The sequence below is a fragment of the Callorhinus ursinus genome, unplaced genomic scaffold (assembly GCF_003265705.2).
Source record: "Callorhinus ursinus isolate GAN/ISIS: 27379988/994484 unplaced genomic scaffold, GSC_fseal_2.0 scaffold50, whole genome shotgun sequence".
Classification (NCBI taxonomy): Eukaryota; Metazoa; Chordata; class Mammalia; order Carnivora; family Otariidae; genus Callorhinus; species Callorhinus ursinus.
Window position 1 is genome coordinate 1,852,989 of NW_027397112.1, and position 20,508 is coordinate 1,873,496.

The 20,508-nt window shown below is 50.9% G+C and overlaps 1 protein-coding gene and 1 long non-coding RNA gene across 2 annotated transcripts in view; one reads left to right on the top strand and one right to left on the bottom strand.

The window, feature by feature from the left end:
• Window positions 1-1,498: 1,498 nt before the first annotated feature.
• On the bottom strand, window positions 1,499-7,044 carry SOX9 (SRY-box transcription factor 9). Its single transcript, XM_025889922.2, has 3 exons — window positions 6,136-7,044; window positions 4,954-5,207; window positions 1,499-4,367 (listed from the first exon to the last, which is right to left on the bottom strand). The coding sequence occupies exons 1-3, from the start codon at window positions 6,564-6,566 to the stop codon at window positions 3,517-3,519; spliced, it is 1,536 nt and encodes a 511-aa protein (XP_025745707.1). The 5' UTR covers window positions 6,567-7,044; the 3' UTR covers window positions 1,499-3,516.
• Window positions 7,045-7,151: 107 nt separating this feature from the next.
• Window positions 7,152-20,508, top strand: part of LOC141370911 (uncharacterized) — a 33,963-nt gene continuing 20,606 nt past the window's right edge. The window contains exon 1 of the long non-coding RNA XR_012375404.1: window positions 7,152-7,184. This is a non-coding gene — a long non-coding RNA (uncharacterized lncRNA). The remainder of the gene's footprint in view (window positions 7,185-20,508) is intronic.

The following is a 20,508-nucleotide window of genomic DNA, read 5'->3' on the forward strand; positions in this document are numbered from 1 at the left end:
GGAAAGTAAGCAACTTGCCCTATCCAATTATACCCAAATGGAACCTTCTGGCTCTAAGAGGATCTGTGGAAGGTCACACACTGAGGAAAAGAGCCTACTTCTAGGAGAAGAGAAAACAACCTTGCACACATTACCGATTCGGGAGAGGAAGGGGTGGTCAGGACTGGGTGGTATGTGTTGAGTTTAACAGATAAGGGGATGTAGGTGAATAAGAGTGGACAAGAATTGGAGGACACCACAGACACTTTAAAACGGACTTCGTGAGTGTTGGCAAGGGGACACACAATAGAGATTTTGTAAGAATGGAGGCTAGACTCTTGAGCCTAAGCCAACGGGCAGTGTGGCACAATCCAGCAACAGAATGTGGGGTCTGGGGGTGGGAGTGGGGGCAGGGGGAGACGTGCATAGCACCCTGCAGATCACAGGCCCTCAGTCGCTGTTGAAGGAATTTGCAAGGGAGGCCGAGCACTAATGTTGTCTCGATTTGATAACTACCATTTTCCTGGTTGCCATGATCCTGGTGTGGGACCCAAGCCAGGAATCCAAAAAAGCAAAAACAGACAATGTGGCGTAATACCAGAGAGTCTGGATACCGGTGAAGACTGTCGGAGACAGGGGCCCAGAAGTCAAACCAGCCTGAGGTGACAGGGACTTGCCTCCCTTTGGAGACACTTCCCCGATCAGCCAGGGTGTCTGTGGAGGTGGTGAGGGGTGGGGGTGGGGTTGTCTCTGTGTGGGGGTGGGAGGGAAGGAGTGATTTCATCTGTTTAATGAAAAATGACCTGGACGTTTCTCTGATCCTGGAAACTCCCATCCCACCCAGGCCAAGAAAAACAGGATTAGGTCTCGTAACTTCTGCCACGGCTTTGCATCTTCTCAGAATGAGTTAAATGGGAGGGAACAGGAGAATAAGGTAACTCGTTCCATTGTCCCTGCATAGACCAGGAAGGCTCTGAATCACATGTAACGGGTTAAAGGAACAGACTTCCCTCCGGTCCTCTTTGAAAACTTTTCTTTTGGCTTCTTCTGCCTTTTAAATGGACACCCTTGGTTGGTATGTGTTCATGATAATAGAAAGTTTGCTTGACTGAATTGAGGCAGGCAAGTCACCCCCTCTGGCATTCTGTCTACTGCTGACAAGCTACCGATTTCAGGTCTAATATTCCCCGGTGAGTTCCACAGGGAAACAGCTTTTGCCCTGAAGCATGAGGCTGTTAATAGCACAACAAACATTTTGCCTGAGCGAACAACTACGGACATGTGATTGTCTAGGCGACCTAATAGGGTGACACTTTCTAAGATTTTTCTGCGTATATTTTTGGGGACACAGTCTTTTCATCACTGCCAAATTTGGGATAGCTAAAAGTGTAACATAAAAAATGAGAACCTCACAGTGATCAGTATGTAACAATCTCTTCAGTGCAATTCTTCACATCATCCTTTGAAGGGGAGAAGAGGGCAAATAAGTCAGTCCACAGGGCCATTTTCTTTTTAATGCAATGTATATTTATTGTAAACAATAATATACAAAAAGAAAAAGAAAAAAAGGAAAGATGAGTTTCACAGAGAGAACAAAAGGTTTGGGAGGAAACAAGCAAAACAAAACACAAACAACAAACCAAACCTTACCTAAGGACAAAACATGATTTAAATGCCAGGTTTCTTAAGTTACAGAAATATTTTTTTAAAGATCTGCTTTTATACAGAAATTGAAAGATGCCATATTATAAGAGTGCTTTAAGATTTTATTCTACTGACTTCTAAAACTGTTAATATATCTTTTTTTAAATAAAAAAAAGTTTGCTGTCTTTTTTAAAAAGCAATCCTCAAACTCTCCAGCCACAGAAGGAATTAAGAATTCAGGTCTCTTGGTGGGCTGATCCCCTCCACTTTTCCTCCTTGTCTCCAAGAGAACATGCACGGGGACTATCCATGACACATGCCAGCCTTGTTTTGTGTCCACACACACACATACACACACACACACACACTTTAGGCAGCCCAAAAATCTGTGGCAGAAAAACACTGAAAATGACTCAGTGATACACTACATTTGAAACCTCTCATTTATACAAAAAGAGAAACAAGTTTCCAGTTTGTTTTCAACAAAACAACAAAGGAAAAAAAAAGGACAGACAAAAAGGCATGTATATTATACAAATCTAGGACAAGAAATCCAAAGAAACTTGCTTTTAATAATAATAAAAAAGATTAAAGAGATAAATAAAAAAAAAACTGGTTACAGTTAAGAACATAATTTAACAGATGACCATACCCTTTGAGGAAGGCTCCAACAACCTATTTTAAAGAAGGTAAAATTAAAAAAAAAATTTTTTTTTAAAGAAAAAGATTTTTTTTTTTTAACGAAAACCTCTCCTTACAAAATAAATAATTTTAGCTCGTGGGATGTCTTGAAGTTTCACTGCTGGTGTTTGGAGAGGCACAGGTGACAGCACAAGGGACAGGGCTCTAGCATCTGTGTCCCACATGGGGCTCGAGCAGGCAACCAGGGGGCACTTACTGGCTGCTGAAACATTCCCAGAACAGATTTCATCTCCTTTGCTTCGTTTTCACTTCTTTCTTAAGATTGCAACAAACAAGCAAATGCGGAAGGAAGGAAATGCACTAACAGAGAGCACAAGTATTTTCCAGCAGCACGGTTTTAAGGCTCAAGGTATTTTCTCGTTTAAAAAATATATATATGATAAAGCTTACCAAATGCTTCTCTAGACTATGGTTTACTCCCATATTTGCAAAATAAGGCCTTTATTTTTCTTTCTAAGGCAGCTCCTTCTTGAATCAGAAAGCCTGAGGAATTAAGCAAAGCTAACCCCCAAAACTTATCACGTAACACAAATCCGTGTTTTTTTTAATGTTAATGCAACAACACACACACACTTTTTTTTTGTTTTTTGTTTTTTGTTTTTTTTTTTTGTAAGAGAAAGCTCATCTGTACAAAAATACTCTGGTTGCAGGAAAAGCTAGGGCACACTGTTCAACTAAGTAGTTTAGCTGTTGGAAAAATAAGAGCATTTAATTTCTTTATCTAAAAATATGTATAAATCCCCTCAAAACGGTAATGAATCATACACAGTACATACTAAAAATATTTAAAATAGAGAATATTCCTCACAGAGGACTTTTTTCTTTAATTACTGCTAAAAAATAATTACAAAGTTCAAACAGGCAGAGAGATTGAGCAAATTGGTCACACGATGATTCTCCATTTATCCTCCATTGCTTGCTTTGAAGAAAGTTTTCAAGTTCGGTTTCTCCTCGATTCCGCCGGGCCGCCCGGCCACGAGTGGCCTGGCTACTGATTTGCAGCAAGGTGGTAATGCGTCTGGATAGCTAATGGTTCGGTCCTGGAATCTGGGTACGAGTTGCCTTTAGCTTAAATGTCTTTAAGGAATAAGAAAAAAAAAATGTCCCAAGGAAATTCTGGTTGGTTCTTTCTTTCTTCGGTGCTTTTTAGGATCATCACGCGGTCAGCATCCCCCTTGGCGCAAGGCCTCCTCAAGGTCTGGTGAGCTGTGTGTAGACCGGCTGTTCCCAGTGCTGGGGGCTGTGGGTCTGCGGGATGGAAGGGACCCCGGAGGTGTCGGCGATGGGGGTGTACATGGGCCGCTGCGCGGGGTTCATGTAGGTGAAGGTGGAGTAGAGGCTGGAGCCCTGGCCCGCCGCGTGGCTGTAGTAGGAGCCGGAGTTCTGGTGGTCTGGGTAGTCGTACTGCGAGCGGGTGATGGGCGGGTAGGAGGGGCTGTAGTGCGGGAGGTTGAAGGGGCTGTAGGCGATCTGCTGCGGCGAGTGCTGCTGAGGCTCGCTGTAGTGGCTGGGACTCAGCTGCTCCGTCTTGATGTGCGTTCGCTGCGACTGGCCCGGCTCGCTGCTCAGCGTGGTGAGCGTGTGCGCCGGCTGCGGCTGCGGGGGCGCCGGCTGCGGCTGCGGGGGCGCGGGCTGCGGCTGCGGGGGCGCCTGCGGGGCCTGCGGGGCCTGCGGGGGCTGCTGCGGGGGCGGCGGCGGCGGCGGCGCCTGCTGCTTGGACATCCACACGTGGCCTGCGCCCGCCGGGGTCGCCGCCGTGCTGCTGATGCCGTAGCTGCCCGTGTAGGTGACCTGGCCGTGCGTGGCCGGCACCCCCGGGTGGCCATTGGGCGGCAGGTACTGGTCGAATTCGTTGACGTCGAAGGTCTCGATGTTGGAGATGACGTCGCTGCTCAGCTCGCCGATGTCCACGTCGCGGAAGTCGATGGGGGGCTGTCGGCCCCCCTCTGGCAGGGGGCGCCCCTCGCGCTTCAGGTCAGCCTTGCCGGGCTGCACGTCGGTTTTGGGGGTGGTGGGTGGCGTCGGTGGGCCCTGGGATTGCCCTGCGGGCAACAGAAGAGAAGCAGCACAGAAAATCAACAAGGGCTGTGCAAAGGCCCTAATCTTAGGAACCCTCCTGCGACCCTCCCTCCAAGTTAAAGTGTCAGGAGAACCCGCAACCGCGCGGGAGGCGCGGTGCACCCGAGATAAGTCGCCAAATGATTAACCTGCCAGTACACATTCTGCGATCTCCTTTTATGGGGGGGCGGTTCTGAGGCCCGGAGGATCGGGAGCACAGAATTGCTACTTGTGAAAGAACCCTGTGAGTGCTTCTGGGGTGGCGGAGCGAGAGGAGGAAGAAGTCCTGCAAAGCTGTAAAGGCATTTTACCTCGCAATAAAAATTAATCTGCTAGAATGTAGAGATTGAGGTAGGGTGTGTGTGTGTGCGCGCGCGCGCGTGTGTGTGTGTGTGTGGTGTGTAGGAGCTTCGCGGGGCCCTGGGCTGGGAGGGGAGGAGGATTAGGCGCTAGGGGTAGTTTTTCCCTCCCCAGGGAGCTCAAAGTCCCTAAACCTACTCGGTGGAGACCTGGGGTGTGCCCGTGGGGCCCACGGGAGGCTTAGCCTGGGGCTGTGGGGGGGGGACTCACCCGAGTGCTCCCCGGGGGAGTGCACCTCGCTCATGCCGGAGGAGGAGTGCGGCGAGTCGGCCTGCAGCGCCTTGAAGATGGCGTTGGGGGAGATGTGCGTCTGCTCCGTGGCCTCCTCGGCCTCCGCCTGGCCGTTCTTCACCGACTTCCTCCGCCGCGGCTGGTACTTGTAATCCGGGTGGTCCTTCTTGTGCTGCACGCGCAGCCGCTCCGCCTCCTCCACGAAGGGCCGCTTCTCGCTCTCGTTCAGCAGTCTGGGGGCGGGGGAGGGGGCGCAGAGAGAAACAGAGGGGGTTCTGTGAAACTGGCGGAACTGTCAGGTCGGCGGGAGGGGGAGGTGACCCCGACCACTCGGCTTCTTCGCACACAACCCCTTCCTCCCTCCTCCCTGCTTTCCAGCCGCTGCTGCAGCTCATAACTTTTCTTAAATTAAAAAAGAAAGAAAAAGGAAAGAAAGAAAAAAGGGAAAACTAAATCTCGGTTCTTTTAGTCCGACCTGAGCGGTCACTCCCCGCCCCGCCCTCGCTCCTTCTATTTTGGAAAACCCTGGAGATGAAAATAGCTCTCCGCTGCTTCTGCTCTAAGTGCCTCTGCTACTGCAGTTATAACGCCCCCCCGCCCCCAACACTCTTAAAAGCTTTCCAAAAAACCACTTAATCGGCAAGGAGCTCCTCCTGCCCCCCCCCCCGCGTCCACCTATTTCCAGCAGCCCCCCCCCCCCAATTCCTGCCGGGAGTCTCCTCTGGCCTTGAAGTCTTTCCCCGTTCACCGCATCTCCTTGGTCTGTGGGTCTACACGAGAGAGCGCAGTTGGAGCGAGAGAGGGACAAACCACTTCCCACCCAACCCCCCACTTGGGATCGAACTGAACTTCACAGAGACGGGAGATAGGGCTGGCAGCCCCCTCCCACCGTGTCTCCCACAAGTCTTCTCCCACCCTTTGGCTCTCTCGGCCCCCTTCCCCTGCCCCCCTCCCCTCCTTTCCCCCTGAAGAGGAATCCAAGAACTTTGTCAAACTCTGAGCCAAGTTACACTTCGCCCCCCCCTACCCAGCCCCCCCCCCCCCCGCCCCCCCCCTCCTCGGGGGCCGCCACCCCCCCCTTGCTGGGAGGCGGGGCGCGAGAGAGTGTCCCGGCCAGCGCCCCCCGCCACCGCGGAGCCCACCCTGCCGCACCGGCCCTACCTCCAGAGCTTGCCCAGCGTCTTGCTGAGCTCGGCGTTGTGCAGGTGCGGGTACTGGTCGGCGAGCTTCCTGCGCGCGGCCTGCGCCCACACCATGAAGGCGTTCATGGGCCGCTTGACGTGCGGCTTGTTCTTGCTCGAGCCGTTGACGCGCACCGGCATGGGTACCAGCGTCCAGTCGTAGCCCTTGAGCACCTGGCTGACCGCCTCGCGGATGCACACGGGGAACTTGTCCTCCTCGCTCTCCTTCTTCAGGTCCGGCTCGCCCTTGGGGAACGTGTTCTCCTGGGGCCGCGTGTTCTCGGTGTCCGAACCGGAGCCCGAAGGGCAGGGCGAGCCCGCCGAGTCCTCGGACATGGTGGGGCTGGGGGCGCCGGACAGGCCCTTCTCCTGCTCGTCGGTCATCTTCATGAAGGGGTCCAGGAGATTCATACGCGGGCCCGGGGCAGGGGGCGGGTGGCAGGGAAAGGCGAGAAGCCGCGGCGGCTCGGGGACTCGAGGCGCGGGCTCCTCTCCCCTCGGCTGCCCGAACGCGGAGCGAGCGGCTCCCGGGGAGCCTGGCACGTCAGCCGGCTGCGGCGGCAAGCACTTGGGAAGGCGCGCGGTGGCCAGCCCGCAGCTGTTTGCTCCAAGTGGGGTAAGGCGAACTGGAGAGGAGAAGAAGGAGGGGAAGAAAGAGAGCAAAAGCGGGGCGCTTGCACCCCTTTTCTTCTCCTCCTGCAAAGAAAAGTTCCTGGGGTGAAACTGGCAAGTCGCGGCGCAAGTTTCCAGTGAGTTTCAACCTCCGCTCTCAGCTCCTCAACTCGCAGCCCTGGGACTCTTTAATAACTACTGCTCCTCACCTTAGAGACGGCCAGCCAATCACAGCACGGCATTTCAGGGGTTGGCAGGCAGCTGATTGGACTGGATTTTGCGGGGAGGAGGATTGTGGCAGTGGGCTTGGGTGACGAGAGGGGAGGGGAGGAGCGGGGAGGGGAGCGCTGCCTCTGGTCTGGCGTTGGGGGGGGGGGTTGCAGCGGGGAAGGCGGGGGACCCGGGACGTCCAAGTGTGTAAGTTTGCCATACTCTCGTAATGTCAGAAGTTTGGTGCCGTCTCCGCACGAATTTTGCGTGCCTGTGTGTGTGTGTGTGTGTGTGTGTGTGTGTGTGTGCGCGCGCGCGCGCGCGTCTAGACTAGAATCTGCCCTCACCCCCAAGCATTTCTTTTCACTGCTTTCTGCGCGGTCCCGGAGACTTAGCTGGAGTTTGTAGCATTCGAAAAGCAGTCGTTCTTTAACGCGTAGCCCAGTTTATGCTTCTGGAGCCTGCCTCCTCCGAAAGTGCTTAGAAATGGTCTTTTGAAGCAAATGTTTTGGTGACTCAACGCCCGCTGTTCCTCTGTAATAATCCATATAAATAGATTAACACGCTCTGGTTCGCCGGGACCGGTGCGGCTGGTTGGGATTCTGCTGCGCTCTTGCAAGGGGAATCAATGAAAACCAAAGCTAAGTCCCGGCGAAGGCTGGCGGCAGCGGCGGGGACGCAGTAGCCCCGCGCTCGCGGGAGCCGTCCCCGCGCCACAGCGACCTTGAACTCTGACAAGCCCTTCTCCAGCCCCCCAAGCCCCCACCCCGCGACACTACTCTGTGACAGGCAACCGCTTTGACGTTCTGCTTTTCACCTCCTAGCCGAATCCAAACGTCAGCAGGGTTGCCACTGGAAAGAGCTTGCAAACTGCTCTGGCTTTGAGAGATCGAACTTTGCGAATGTGGCCGTCCCGGGCCGAGAGGCTGAGGCCAGTCCCTTGGTTTGTAAAACGCCAAACACACGGGCAGCACCGCAGACAAAACACTCCACTTCGGCGGAGTCGTGCAGCTCGCCTGTTTTCGTCCTCCTTTACAAAACACCTGGAGGGTTAACGCTCCCGTCTCCTGACTGTAATCGGGTCCTTCTCCGACTCGCAGACAGCTAGAAGTCCTGGGGGAGGGATTGGGGGTGTCTCTGGTGTATCTCAAGTGTGATTTGAGCACAACCTTTGTGTTTGCACCAACTGCCTTTAGTGCTTGGCTAGGTATCAGTTCTGGAAGAGAAGAAAAAAAAAATCCTAGGCTCCTGCGGGTTACATGTCTTCAGAATCACAAATAAACGCACAACTGTGGAAATCTCCTAATTTTTAAACTTCCCCCTTTCTGGCTCTCCCAGATGTCCGCCTCGAATTAAATTATTGTTATGGTGAATCGGGCCGCATCATAGCAAAGACTTGTTCATTTCTAATTTGTATATTGCGGACACTATTGCAAGATTTAAAAGAATGATTTCCTGGAAGATTTAAAAAAAAAAATCTCGTTTTCTCTCATTTTCTTCCGAAGAAGTCGACCTTTCTTATAGGAAACGGAATTCTTCAGAAGGTAGTAAGTTGCAACTACAGTTAAATACTATTTACTTTTTAAACGAATGTAACTCACTCACAGTGGATGTCTGTAGTACCCTATAGCTTGTTTACAAGTTTTAGAGACCTCCATACAGTAGCCACGTATTCATGGCTCCATGAATACGCTGGAAAAGTATAAGAACAACTTTGTCCTTTCTTGGGAGAAAAGAGTCCCGCGTAGTGTCAACTGATTTCTGTGTCGTGGGGAGGGGACATTTGTGAGTATAACTGTGTGATTTGTAGGCACCTGACCCAGGAGGACACTCAGAGACTAGAACTTCTGGCAGAAATTTTAACCAAGGCGTCTGTATTTAGTTGCATTTTATTGCAATTCTTGTGTTTACTGGCTTAAAGGCACTGAAGACTGTGACTTTAAGATATTTTGGAATATTTCTCTAAATATTTGTCAAGATAAATACATACACATAAATACATATTTAATACAATTACGTCATAGGAGATACGTAATTTATAGAATTTTAAATCATAAATTTACAGTGTTTTGTACATTTTCTGTTCATTTGATGCAAACACTCTGTATTGTTGTATCTTCTTCAAAACTGATAAACTGGACTTTTTAAATGGTGCAATTTTCAGCTTCATCCAGAGGGGGCGCCAAAAGCTCAGAAACTGTTTAACTCACAGAAAGGGCAGGAAAACTTTGATGGTGGTGGGGGCTGGTGGTGGTGTGCTCCACTCAATCAGGGCTGCTTTGCTGCTGAGATTTATCTCTGCAGAAATTCCTACTCGATATTTCCTCCCGTTTGGATTCACCTCTAGGCAGCCCAGTTAGAGGAACTGGGAGACGTGTGTCTATACGGGACCGGGCAAGAAAAGAGCGTTCAAGGTGCCTGACGCTTCTAGTCTGCATGGAACGGGGAGACCGGGTTCAGGAGAAGGACCCCTGTCCCCAAATTCCAGACATTGCCCTCTGCTCGTGTGCCAGGACCAGGACAAGTCTGAGTCGTAGACACCGTTGATTAGTCCTGTATTTCTGCAGGGGCTCCGGTGCCAACTCCCCCACCCCCACTCAGGGGTTCGGCTCCGTGTGAGTTTCTCGGGTCGTCCCTGACCTCTCCTCCCTGCCCCAGGAAGACGCTCGCGGTCCGCGACCAGAGGACCCGTGTCAGAGAGCGCCAGAGGGAAAGGAACCCATTCTCAATGTTCAGGTTACAGATCGGGAAACTGAGGCTGTTGGCTTCGTTTTAGCCAGGGCATGCTGCCGAGAGCCAAACGCGGTGGGCTCCTCTTTCTGGTGGGGAAAGGGCGCAGGTCAAGAAAAGCGGCAGGCAGCGGAGGGCCCTTCACCAGTCTGCGACGTGCATTCCGGGCCACGCTCTAAGCAAGCGCCGCGAGGTCTGCCGCGGGGGCAGAGACTTGGAGGTGCAAGCAGATCCCAAGACGGACCTTGAGAAGCCGAGGTCCGGGATCACCCCCCGCCCCGTCTCTTTCAGCGACTAGGGCCGGCGCCGGGTTCAATTTCCCTAGCCTGGGCCGCCGAGCTCCCTCCGCGTCTACGCGGGCGCCAAGTCCGGAGCCCAGAGATGTTGGATTACAGCGAGTTTCGTGGGTTCTGTGGGGCGGTGTGAACACACGGCACAGGGGGGTTTTCCGTCTTCGGATGGCAGTGGACGGCGTGGGCGAATGGGGTTCCCTTTACCTGGGGAATTAGAGACCGTAACCTCTCTTTCCAAAATTTCCTAGCAAAAGTGGGGAGCGTGTCTAAATCCGTTTTCAGCAGGGGCGCCTGTCCCCGAAGAATTCGGTTGGATTGAGCAGCAGAGTCTCCTGAAGATCTCAGCCCCGGGCGATGTTCTCTATAGAGGTGCTCAGGGAAGTGGATATCCCTTCTCTCTGTCAAATTTTCTGGGGGCTCGGTTCCCTTGAGGTAAAAGACCCCAATCCCTGGCGGGACTCTCGGGTCCCCGCTCTCTCCTCGGTGGTTAGTACTTTTCACGCGGCTGCGAGCCCGTTTGCAGGTCGCTCTTCAGGCCAGACACCGGTTCTCTAGGGAGAGGCGGCGGGTAAGCCGTCTCTCAGGACGGCCCTGGGACTGGACAGCAACAGCGCAAGGGAAAAGGAAAATGCCAGGTAGCTTCGTAGGGGCGCAATAAATATCTGTGGACAGCCGAATAAATGCGACCTTTGGACATTCTGCTCCCTTGGGTGTGGGACCCGTCGCAGGCCTCCAGAGCTCCCAGCAACAGGTCCCTAAACGCACGTGACTGTAGAGTCCTACGTGGATTTCTCCCCAAACGGGCACCCTACTTTGGGAGATTATCCGACATGTGTCACCTAGGACCATAGAGTCCTAGCGCCCCCCGAAACTGTAGGCCAAAAAGGGCTTTCCGTTTTCTTCCCTTTTCTGTTTTCTAACAGAAAGAGGAATGCGGTGGTGGACGGGAGGTGCTGGGTGAGGGAGGCATGAACCTGCAAAGTGCTCCAGGGTGACCTGGCCGGGTTGTGGGGCCGCGGGCGGCTGTGGCCCAGCGGGGCGCCCGCAGGGTGAGGGCCAGAGCCCAGCAACAGATGGGAAGAGCTGGCTCAACCTGGACGGACTACCAGAGGGGAGGCGGGGAGGGATTGGGAGTCGGAGGTCCCAGTTCCAAAGGGACTGTGCTTCCAGAGGGAGTGTGAGTGTGTGTGTGTGTGTGTGTGTGTGTGTGTGTGTGTGTGTCTCTTCCTTTTCTGAAAATATCTGTCTTTTAGGCAAGGTACAGGGGAGCCACGCATCATTTGGATTCCCTCAAAGCATCCCTAGAACGGCCTGGAAATTTCCTTAGGCCAAGTTTTCTTTTTCCCTTTCCAATTTTCCTCTTTTTAAAAATCTTTCAGGCATTTTCATTTAAATGTGCACTTTGCCTTGCTGATCTAAAAACATAAATAAAGTTAAGTGTTCAGCGCAGCAGTACTCCCATTGGCAGCCCTGTCCACTGAGCCAAGGGGCTCCCTTCAGCACCAAGAGCTTCCTCCGCAGTTCCCGGGCTCACACCTGTGCCTCCTCCTCCCCTCGAGTCCCCTTTCGGTTTAGGGGTGTTCGGTTCCAGGGAGGACATTGGCAGAAAAGAGCGGAGAGTCTCAGGACAGTTTTGTGTGATTCTCCCCGGATAGACTGGGTTCTATAGCGGGGACTTCATCTCAGGCTGGAGAGACTATAACCAGCTACTCCCACCAAGATGTCCTATTGGGTGGGTTATGATGTCGGATCTTTATTAATCAGAGAAAATGTTTCCATCAAACCACAGAAAAGGGAGAAATGCTACTAGTATACAATTCCAAAGGTAACTGTAAGAATTAAATACAAATTATCTTGTGACGTTCTTGTAAGCCTTTTCTCTCTCACCCGGGCCTCGGGCTCCCCCGGGCAGAGCGCATCTTCCTGGGGTTACTGGAACCTACAGATTCGCGGGGCGAAACCGAGTGCCCTGAAGCTGCTAGCTGAGCTCGGCTTTGGAGAAGCGTGAGCGCGCAGCGGGGTTGCCGGACTTTGGGCAGCGGCGGGGGAACCAGGAGTGCGGAGGCCCTGAAGTCAGCCCCCAACTTTGGAGTTTCCTGGAGAGTGACGTCTTAACGCGGGGGGGGGGGGGGCTCTGTCGGCGGAGGGCTCTCAGATCTGTGACGTCACAAAACGACCCGGAGGTTGGCTGATCCGGAGCCACGGAGAATGGCCCGGGGGCTTCTTCAGAAAGTGGGGGCCCGCAGGGAACGCGGGGACCCGCCAGGCTGCCTACCATGTCATTGTTTATTTCAAATTAATTTCTTGGTGCGCGTTGCTGTCTGCAAGCCTGCGGGAGAGACAGTGTTATTACAGGATTCCATTCTGGGTTTGTTTGAAGGGGAAGCCAGGGCTCTCTGGTACCGTCTCAGCTTTGAATAGGCAGATCAGGGAATTTGGAGAAAGCAGCCCCCCCCCCCCCCCCCGCTTTCCTGCATTTCCCCTTTCTCTTCAACATCTTTCTCCCAAGACCCTTTCACTGATGTGAAAGGTGTAAGTAGAGTCTTAAATGCCTTTTTCCCCCTCTGTTACATCTCCTCCCCACTTTTTTTTTTTTTTTTTAATGAGAATGACATTTGGCCAGGTGAAGGAGAGAGGGACAGTTTTTTGTTTGTTCCTTTCTCCTCCCTTAAATCTCCAGAAAATCTCGCAGCGTCCCTGCTACTATCTTAAGAACACAATGTATTTACATCTTATGAAAGGGCAGGTTGTTTGCTTTCACACAGAGTTCTAGCACTGGAACCTCCTTCTCTCCCAATTTCCAGATTGGCTGAAACTCAAGGGAAGGCCTAACAGAGCAGGGTCTGGACGAGGTATGGGCTGTTTGCAGAAACGGCCTCCCTTTGGGGTGCTCCTAAAGCTCACAAAATTGTCAACTCAGGTTGGCAGTGGACTGTCTTTTTACCCTTAATATCCATGTGCAAAGCAGAGACAAATAAGCAGTTCCTGCTATAAATTAGGGATAAGGTCCCCCTAGATTCAATCATCAGAGCATTTTATTATTCTTTAAAAGAGAAGGTCAAGTCTCAGAGCACCCTAAATGTAGGCATCTTTCCCTTAAATACTTTCTTGGAGCAATGGAGACATCTCACAGGGTGACACGTCTCCTTCAGCGACTAGGAGAAACGGTGGTATCTGGTGAGGGTTGATATCTCTGTAGGAAAGGAAGGCACCCTGGTTGGTCTTGGCTCAGACACTGTCCCCAGTCATTCACCGACACCCCCTCTGCCTCCGGGGTCCACTTCTCCCCAGAGTCTCTCTTGGACAAAGTCTCCCAAGGGAGCCCAGATTCCAGGTTTCCTTTGAACCTTGACTATAATAAACGCATGAGGTATGTCAGGCAACAGGTGCTTGCAGATTTTGAGGCATGGGTGACCCCAGAAGGCTGTGCAGGACCTGGAACAGCAGGGTGCATGGGCCCCAGCATTGGGCTCCAGATGACAGAGCACAGTTGGGGGTGGATTCAGCCCCTGTCTGCCCATACCCCATTTTGCCCCCCCCCCCCCCGGGCATTTTGTGTTCTGAGAACCTCTTTCTCTGCCTCTACCATGGATTTTTCTTTCCTTGCTCTGAAAGAGTGCATGGATCACAGAGGGCTGCCTCCCATCCTTGGTCCTCCGTCAGAGTGCTGAGGGGAAGACAAAGGAGGGAGGAGGGGTCCCTGAACACCTGGCTCAATGGCAGATGCCTTTCCATCCTTTTCTTGGGCCCCAGAAGTCACCTCTCTCTTCCATCGCTGGTGGTTGGTGATGCTGTGCCACTCTTGGCCTGAGCCATCACCTCCCACCCCACCACCCCTCCCCTTTCTCGGTCCAAGCCCAGAAATGCCTTGTAGTGTGTGGTACGCTTCACTCTCTCTTTGGGGGACATCTGCCAACCAGCACAGTGGTGATGACAGTTTCCAGATGATTTTCCAGGAGCAAAGAAATCTTCTGAGGGAGGAGAGAGCGGCATTGGCCAAACGCTGAGTGGGCTGAACATTGTGGTTCCGGAAGAGGCCCAGGGAGGTGGGGTTCTGTGGGGCTCCAGGATTTTTTTTCCCCCTCCAGAGTCTGCCTAAAGCAAAAGTCACTAATTGCTTTTTATTTTCCTGGCACTTAAGAGGTTCTCTGGATTCTGACTCTCCTCCAAGAACTTAGGTCTGAGGAAAGCAGGCTTTCAGGGTGATAACGGGGGAGGGGGGGTGGTAATTGGCCTCCAAGCTCACCTGCCTCAGCTCAGCGGGGCTCGAGACCTGTTTCAGCCAACTTCTGGGCTAGTTTCATTAGCCCAGAACACTGCACATGTCAGACAGATGACGGAAGGAACACTCCCTTACCCCCTTCTTCTGTCCCCAGCCCAACTTCACTTCTGCCAAGGACACTTTGATTTTTCAGTCAAACCAACCAGGAAGTGGGAGTGAGGTTGCCTTTGAGAATTAAGAATGAGTTCAGAGAAAGGGTTTGGTTCTCTCTGGATCCTGAAAAATTCCAAGCAATGCTCCCTTAGAAGGAAAGAAATATTACTATTACTATTATTATTATTATTGCTCATGCCTAAGAGCATCCCTAACTCCTCAAATCTCCCCCCATGTCCTTTGGCTATTTCTCCAAGACCCATGGGTAGAACTAGCCCTGTCTTCCTAGACGGATATACTGGCTTCTTCCCCGTCTTCAAGAGTTTCCTTTCTACTGTACTGGGGAGCCTTCCCTACAACTCTCGCTTGCAGTCCTCATCTCTCTTTTCAGGGAAGGGTGTCTCTCCCAATATAAGCCGTCCTCACCTACCGTTCTCTTAGAAAAGGTGTGAGGCTCATTCAGACTATGGAGTAAATGACTATTAGGGCTCAGTCTCTTCTCAGTCTGAGAGGCATCCAGACTGTGGTAGGGAATGGAGATCCAGTTCAAAGGCTAAACCCTCCGTGAAGACTTGAATTCTCTCCAAGAAAAGATATTTGTGTTCTTATAAGATTTTGTTCACGCCCTTTCATGCTGTCGTTTGTCTACTGTGTGTAGTGTATATGCTCACCCCCTAAACTGTGATCTCCTTGAGCACAATGACAGAGTGTTATTCTATTCTGTGTGCCACATAGACTCTGCCAAATAAATGTGTAGTGCAGGAATGAATGACCAAAATTTAGCCAAAGCAATGGATACCTAATAGTACATTTCAGCTACCAGGCACATAATGGGATACCTTGGCCAGTTAGATGAGATGTCTTTATGGCTTCCCCCAAAATGTGGCCTGTAGATGGCTATCTGTGCCACTCACAAGGAAGTCTGTCCTTGCCCGGAAACTTCTTCTAAATTTCCTGTCCTCTGGAAAGGGTGTTAGAGACATGCCTTTGGAGAATATTTGGAGTGATGGACATAAAGCTTTCAGATTGCAATCTTTACACATTTCTGGCCTTGATTTACAGGTTTTGAGAAAACAATCAAACCACAAACTGAAGTCATTATTAACATATCAGAACCTCTAAAACCTCTAGACTTGGCTACCCAAATATACAATGATAATAAATATTTTTTTCTTCCTGGTTTTCTTGCTTGCTTTTCTAAGCACAAAGCGCAGCCCTTTCATGGATGAGCCCCAGAGTGGCTGACTGCTGAATGAATGGTGGGTGGGGTGGGGGTGGAGGAGTGGGGGTGGGGGGCAGGGCAGAGGGGACAAGTTTGACCTGCTTTCCCCTGCAGCTCCTCTAAGGAAGGCATTTTCTTTTCTCTGCAAAGGGCACTGCTGTTTGTTTGGAGAAGGAGAGCTGTGGGTATGGAATTAGGGGGTGTCATGTGGGCTGCACGTGTGGCTAGAGCTACCTGAAATCTGTAGGCTAATCACTCCCAGATGGCCCCAGGGACTGCAGTCCCAAGAGCCTCAGGAACACAAATCCCTCCCCAACTCCTCCTGGGGGGAGGGATTTAAAGGGAAAGCAGGATGGAAGTGTGTGTATATGGATGTGCCTTGCCTAGGCACTTTTGGGACTTGTGATTCAGTTTGGACCTAAGGCCCTACATCCTTTCCGACCAGAGGCATTTGAAAAACAATGTCACCCATCTCCTTCCCTGCCCCTAAATCCAAACTGTGATTTACTTAGAAGAAGGAGGAGGTGCAAGAAAATGAGAAACAGGAGGAGAGAAACACTAGCTTCAGGAACTATCCACTGGCTGGAGGGTGGGGTGGGGTGGGCGGAGTTCATTTCAGCAGGTATTTATTTAGATATTAAATGTCAAAAGTGCCTTAGCTTTTTGCTGCTCCTGGGTGAAACTTTTTTGCTCAGGTGGGTGGGGCCATGCAGTGAGGGGTCAAGAGTGAGCATTCTCTTCTAGCCAGTGGGCAGCCACCCCACGGAGGAAATGTGGGGTGCCGGCTTGGAGAGGAGAAGCCTTCACTTTGGCCTCAGTCTGTCCGGGGCCTGTATTCTCCCCCCTCCGCCCACGGCACCGTGTCGGCTTCGGTCCACACTGTGGGCTGTATCTCACTTAGGACAGGTCTCCACAGTTCCCACCCAACACGCGTCCGGCCGCTGCAGAACCAGGATCCCGGTGTGGGGGACGGGGGGGGGGGCGGTGCGTGGCTGCCGCCCCCGCAGGGCCCTGCGCGGAGAATTGCACACGCTGCTGTGAGCGTGGAGTCCTGCTCTCAGGCACGCAATCGGCCGCCTCGGCCGGGGGGCCCGCTCCCCCGCCGCCCCGTCCTCCCCGCACTGGCGCTGTTTTTTTGGGTCATGCGGGGAGGTTGGGGCTTCGCTCTTTTGTGAACTGCACTTTTTGATCTTATCTCCTCCTTTCTTTCCTAATCAGAGTTTGGCTGTCTCTCTCTCGGGGGAGCAGAGAACAAAGTGTGACTTGAACCATGCACATCTAACGTGTCTTCCCGCCTCTTAATTTGTCTTTCTTGAGAACTGCTCTGGGTTTGCAGGAGTGGCGCGTTGGCTGATTTGGTCTCCCGGCCATCGCTTTGCTTCATTTTACTCTGGTGTGTGTTGGATTTCTTTTTTCGCAGAGGCATGTGGCAACCTTTGTACCCCTTGATCCTGGCCTGTCCAGATTTCCCAAATCATTTTGTTCTGCGGGGCAGAAATGGGTTGTCACTATCCCCTTTAAATCCAGGCAAATCCTCATTTGGAAGTGCAGGCCCTCCATTATCGTCCTGGTCTAAATTTTTCTTTTCTACTCCGTTGGGACATTTATTAGCAAGAGGAAATGTTTGCGGAGCCCTTACTATGTGCTCCGTGGTGTGCTAAGGGCTTTCCGTGGATATAGCACCTGGCTCCCCCCCCCCCAAAAAAACCTTTCATAGGAGTTCTTAACTCCTTTTCCCATTTAACAGATGAGAAAGCCCAGGTCTAGAATGGTTAATTCTCTTTTCTAAACTTTCAAAACTCTAAGTGTTACGGGGTTAAAAACCCACTCACAACAAGTGTGGAATAAGGAAACAGTAGCTACCAACTCTTGGATGCTTACTTACTTGTGATAATTCATTTACTGGGAGACCAGTCGGGCTATGCCTTCATCATCTCTCTTCTATGGTGGGGGAAACTGTTTACCCACAGTCTTGTATCTTTTGGGCCCTGCCTTATTTTCTCGGGACTCTGTGTTTCATGGGGCAACGCTAATCCACATTTGCGGTCTTGCATTTAGCACAAGCCATGGAGGATGTGGTGACCTGGTGATCTCAGTGGTTGTCTGCACCTGCCGTTGACACTCACTGTTTGCTCTTATGAGCTCTCCTCCCCTTTCTGCACAGACTCCTGAAGCTGAAGGACATGTCCTTTTCAGGATGAATCAAAATAGGATCCTCTGGTTCAAATGTGGTCTGAATGATAATGCATTTCATTTGTACGGCGGACGGATGTTTAAAACTCGGTGGTGTTTCGCATGCCCAGAGAAGGCCGTGATGCCGGTTTAAGGAGAGAGGAAGCTGGTACACAGAAGGTGGGGCAGAGACACTCGGACCCCTGACCATGGTGCGGGGGTCTATCCACTGTTCTAGCTGTTTTTTTTTTTTTTTTTTTTCCATGCAAGAGCCAGCTTAGAACTCCCTGGGCCTCCGTCTTCATTTTTGGCAATTAATCCAGTATGATGGGTTGGAAAAGATGGAAACGTGGGGTAAAGGCGACTGGTAAAAGGACTATTTCCTGAGAATGAATATACAGAATGCAGACAGCAGATTTCAGGAGGACAAAGATCCCATTTAATTGCTGTCCCCTCAGCTCAGATCCCTCTCAGGGGAGCCAGGGAAACCTACTGGGGACAAGAACGATGACCAACTCAAATGTCAGGACTCCTGCCTTTAAGAAGCTTCCACTATGTTCTAACAATGACACAGAGCTCTTTGAGGAAGCAGCGCACATTCATTCCACAAACATTTCACCAATGTCTAAGAGAGGCCTGGCTCCGTGCTGTATGACTACCCCCACGGACCATCTCAAGGGGCAACTGCATTTTTAAATCCATCATGGCTTAGCTCTAAAGCCCTTGTCAGTTTGGCCTTTTGTGAAGGAAAAAAAAAAAAAAGAAAGAAAGAAAAGAGAAAGAAAAGCCAACAAAAACAAAAACAAACAACAACAAAAAACTCCCAAACAAAACACAGACAAACAAGACCCCACTGCGTTTGGGACCTGATCAGCAAAAGAGAAAGCCACACACCCGTGCCACATAACCGGACCCTCCCTTATCCCCTCCCCGTTGTGGGGCTGACGCTCAGTCATTGTCTTCTTCTAAGTCTGCGGCCACAGAGGTTTCCATGGTCGTTATAAAGTGCTTTGTGTATTGGAAACTGCGAATAAAAAGGTAGGGGGAGAAAAAAAAAAAAAGGCGAACCACCAAGTTCACCCAAACCCTAAACCTCAGGCTCCTGGAAAGAAGCAACTGCACGAAATCGTCCCAGACTGCAAACATGCCATCAGCAGGGAGGGCGAATGACATTCGTTGCCTGAGACACTGGTGGTTCTGCCACACTTCGGAGGCCTTGGCTGCCGAGTCCACACCGAGGAGGAGTGGAGATCCTTCATAAGTTTCTGAAAGCAAGGCACTTGCTGTCTGCTGCCCTCTCACCTCGCCCCCTGGGACAAGGCTGGTCCTCTCCCCTTGGGGGCTCCTGGCTGACCCCCAGAACTAGCTAGCCTCCTTCTTGAGAGTGGTCACCTTTGCTTCCAATGCTGATCTGGGAGAGCAGGAGGCCTACCTTTCAAATTTCCCCACAGTTTCTGAAAGAAAGTATTATTTCCTCAAAACCGCCCAGGTTAGGAACAAAGGCAGACTCTGGGTCTTCTTTAAGCAGGATAGAATGGAATTGACATTCCTTTAAAATGGCTTGTTATTACAGCCAATTTCTGCTAACAATTACCTGACAATAAAGAAGGGGATCTGACTCCTTGAGGGGCTTGTTGAGTTTCCCTTTCCCCCCGTTTTCTTTTGGTGGAGCCTTAAAAAAATGGACGCATACTTGGAGTTCAGATTTAGACAGGGCTAGTCTATCAACATCCATGACATATGTGTATATCCTACTGGACAAATAATGATTTTATATGGGTATGCATGTGTGTCTGAGTGCGTGTGTATGTATGTGTGTTCTCAGGGAGAGGGACATAGAGATAATTTCTTTCCTTTTATAATCAAGTTGTCTTTTCTTGAGAATGGGATGGTAGGAAAAAGAAAAGAGGGAGTTGCTGAATTTTAGAGACACGTATATGGAAAGTCTATTAGGATGGTTGGTCTCACAAGCAGATTCAGTATCTTTTTATTATCTGATTTGAGCAAATGCTGTGCATGTAATTGATGTTCAATTAATATTTGTCGGAAAGAATTGCACCTGCTATGCTTGATGTGTTGAGGAGAAGGAAGCCCAGACTATGGACTGGAATTTGTCAGCTGGGAGTAACATCTTTTGTGGTTGGTTTGGGGGATATGAGCGTTTCCCCCAGTGCGACACAGCATAAACAGTAGGGCTGGACATTTGGTTAAACCTAAATGTTTGCCAACACAATATAACCTCCATATATCTTTCTGATAGTAATCCTGAATTCTTAGACCAAAAATGTGACCACATGTTCCGTGGTCTTCCGTAAAACACCGTGCTTCTCAACAAGCCAGTTTTTCATATTAAAAATAAGAAGTTGTCTTGTCTGAGTTCCCGTTGATGTTTAAGCTGCATCGACCCCGGCTTACTAGGAGTTTTGACATGCCAGATAAGAGCTAGATCCAAAAGGCCAATCCAAACCAGACACCTGGTCTTATCAACATTGTTATTCCAGTAGATCTGTCTGCTTGATAGAGAAACTGGGGGTAGAAGTGGTAGGTGCCCTAAATGCCCCAGCCTAGTGAAAGGTACGGTGCTCCATAAATACCTCTTGCAGCCTGATGGACGTACTTCAGTGGCTCAGTAGACAACCAAACAGAAAACTCCCTGACTGCCAGAAGGTTTGGTTGTTTGGGGATGGCCAGAAGCTGCCTTGGGACTTCAGATGTGGGCTAGACTTTTCAGAGGTAATA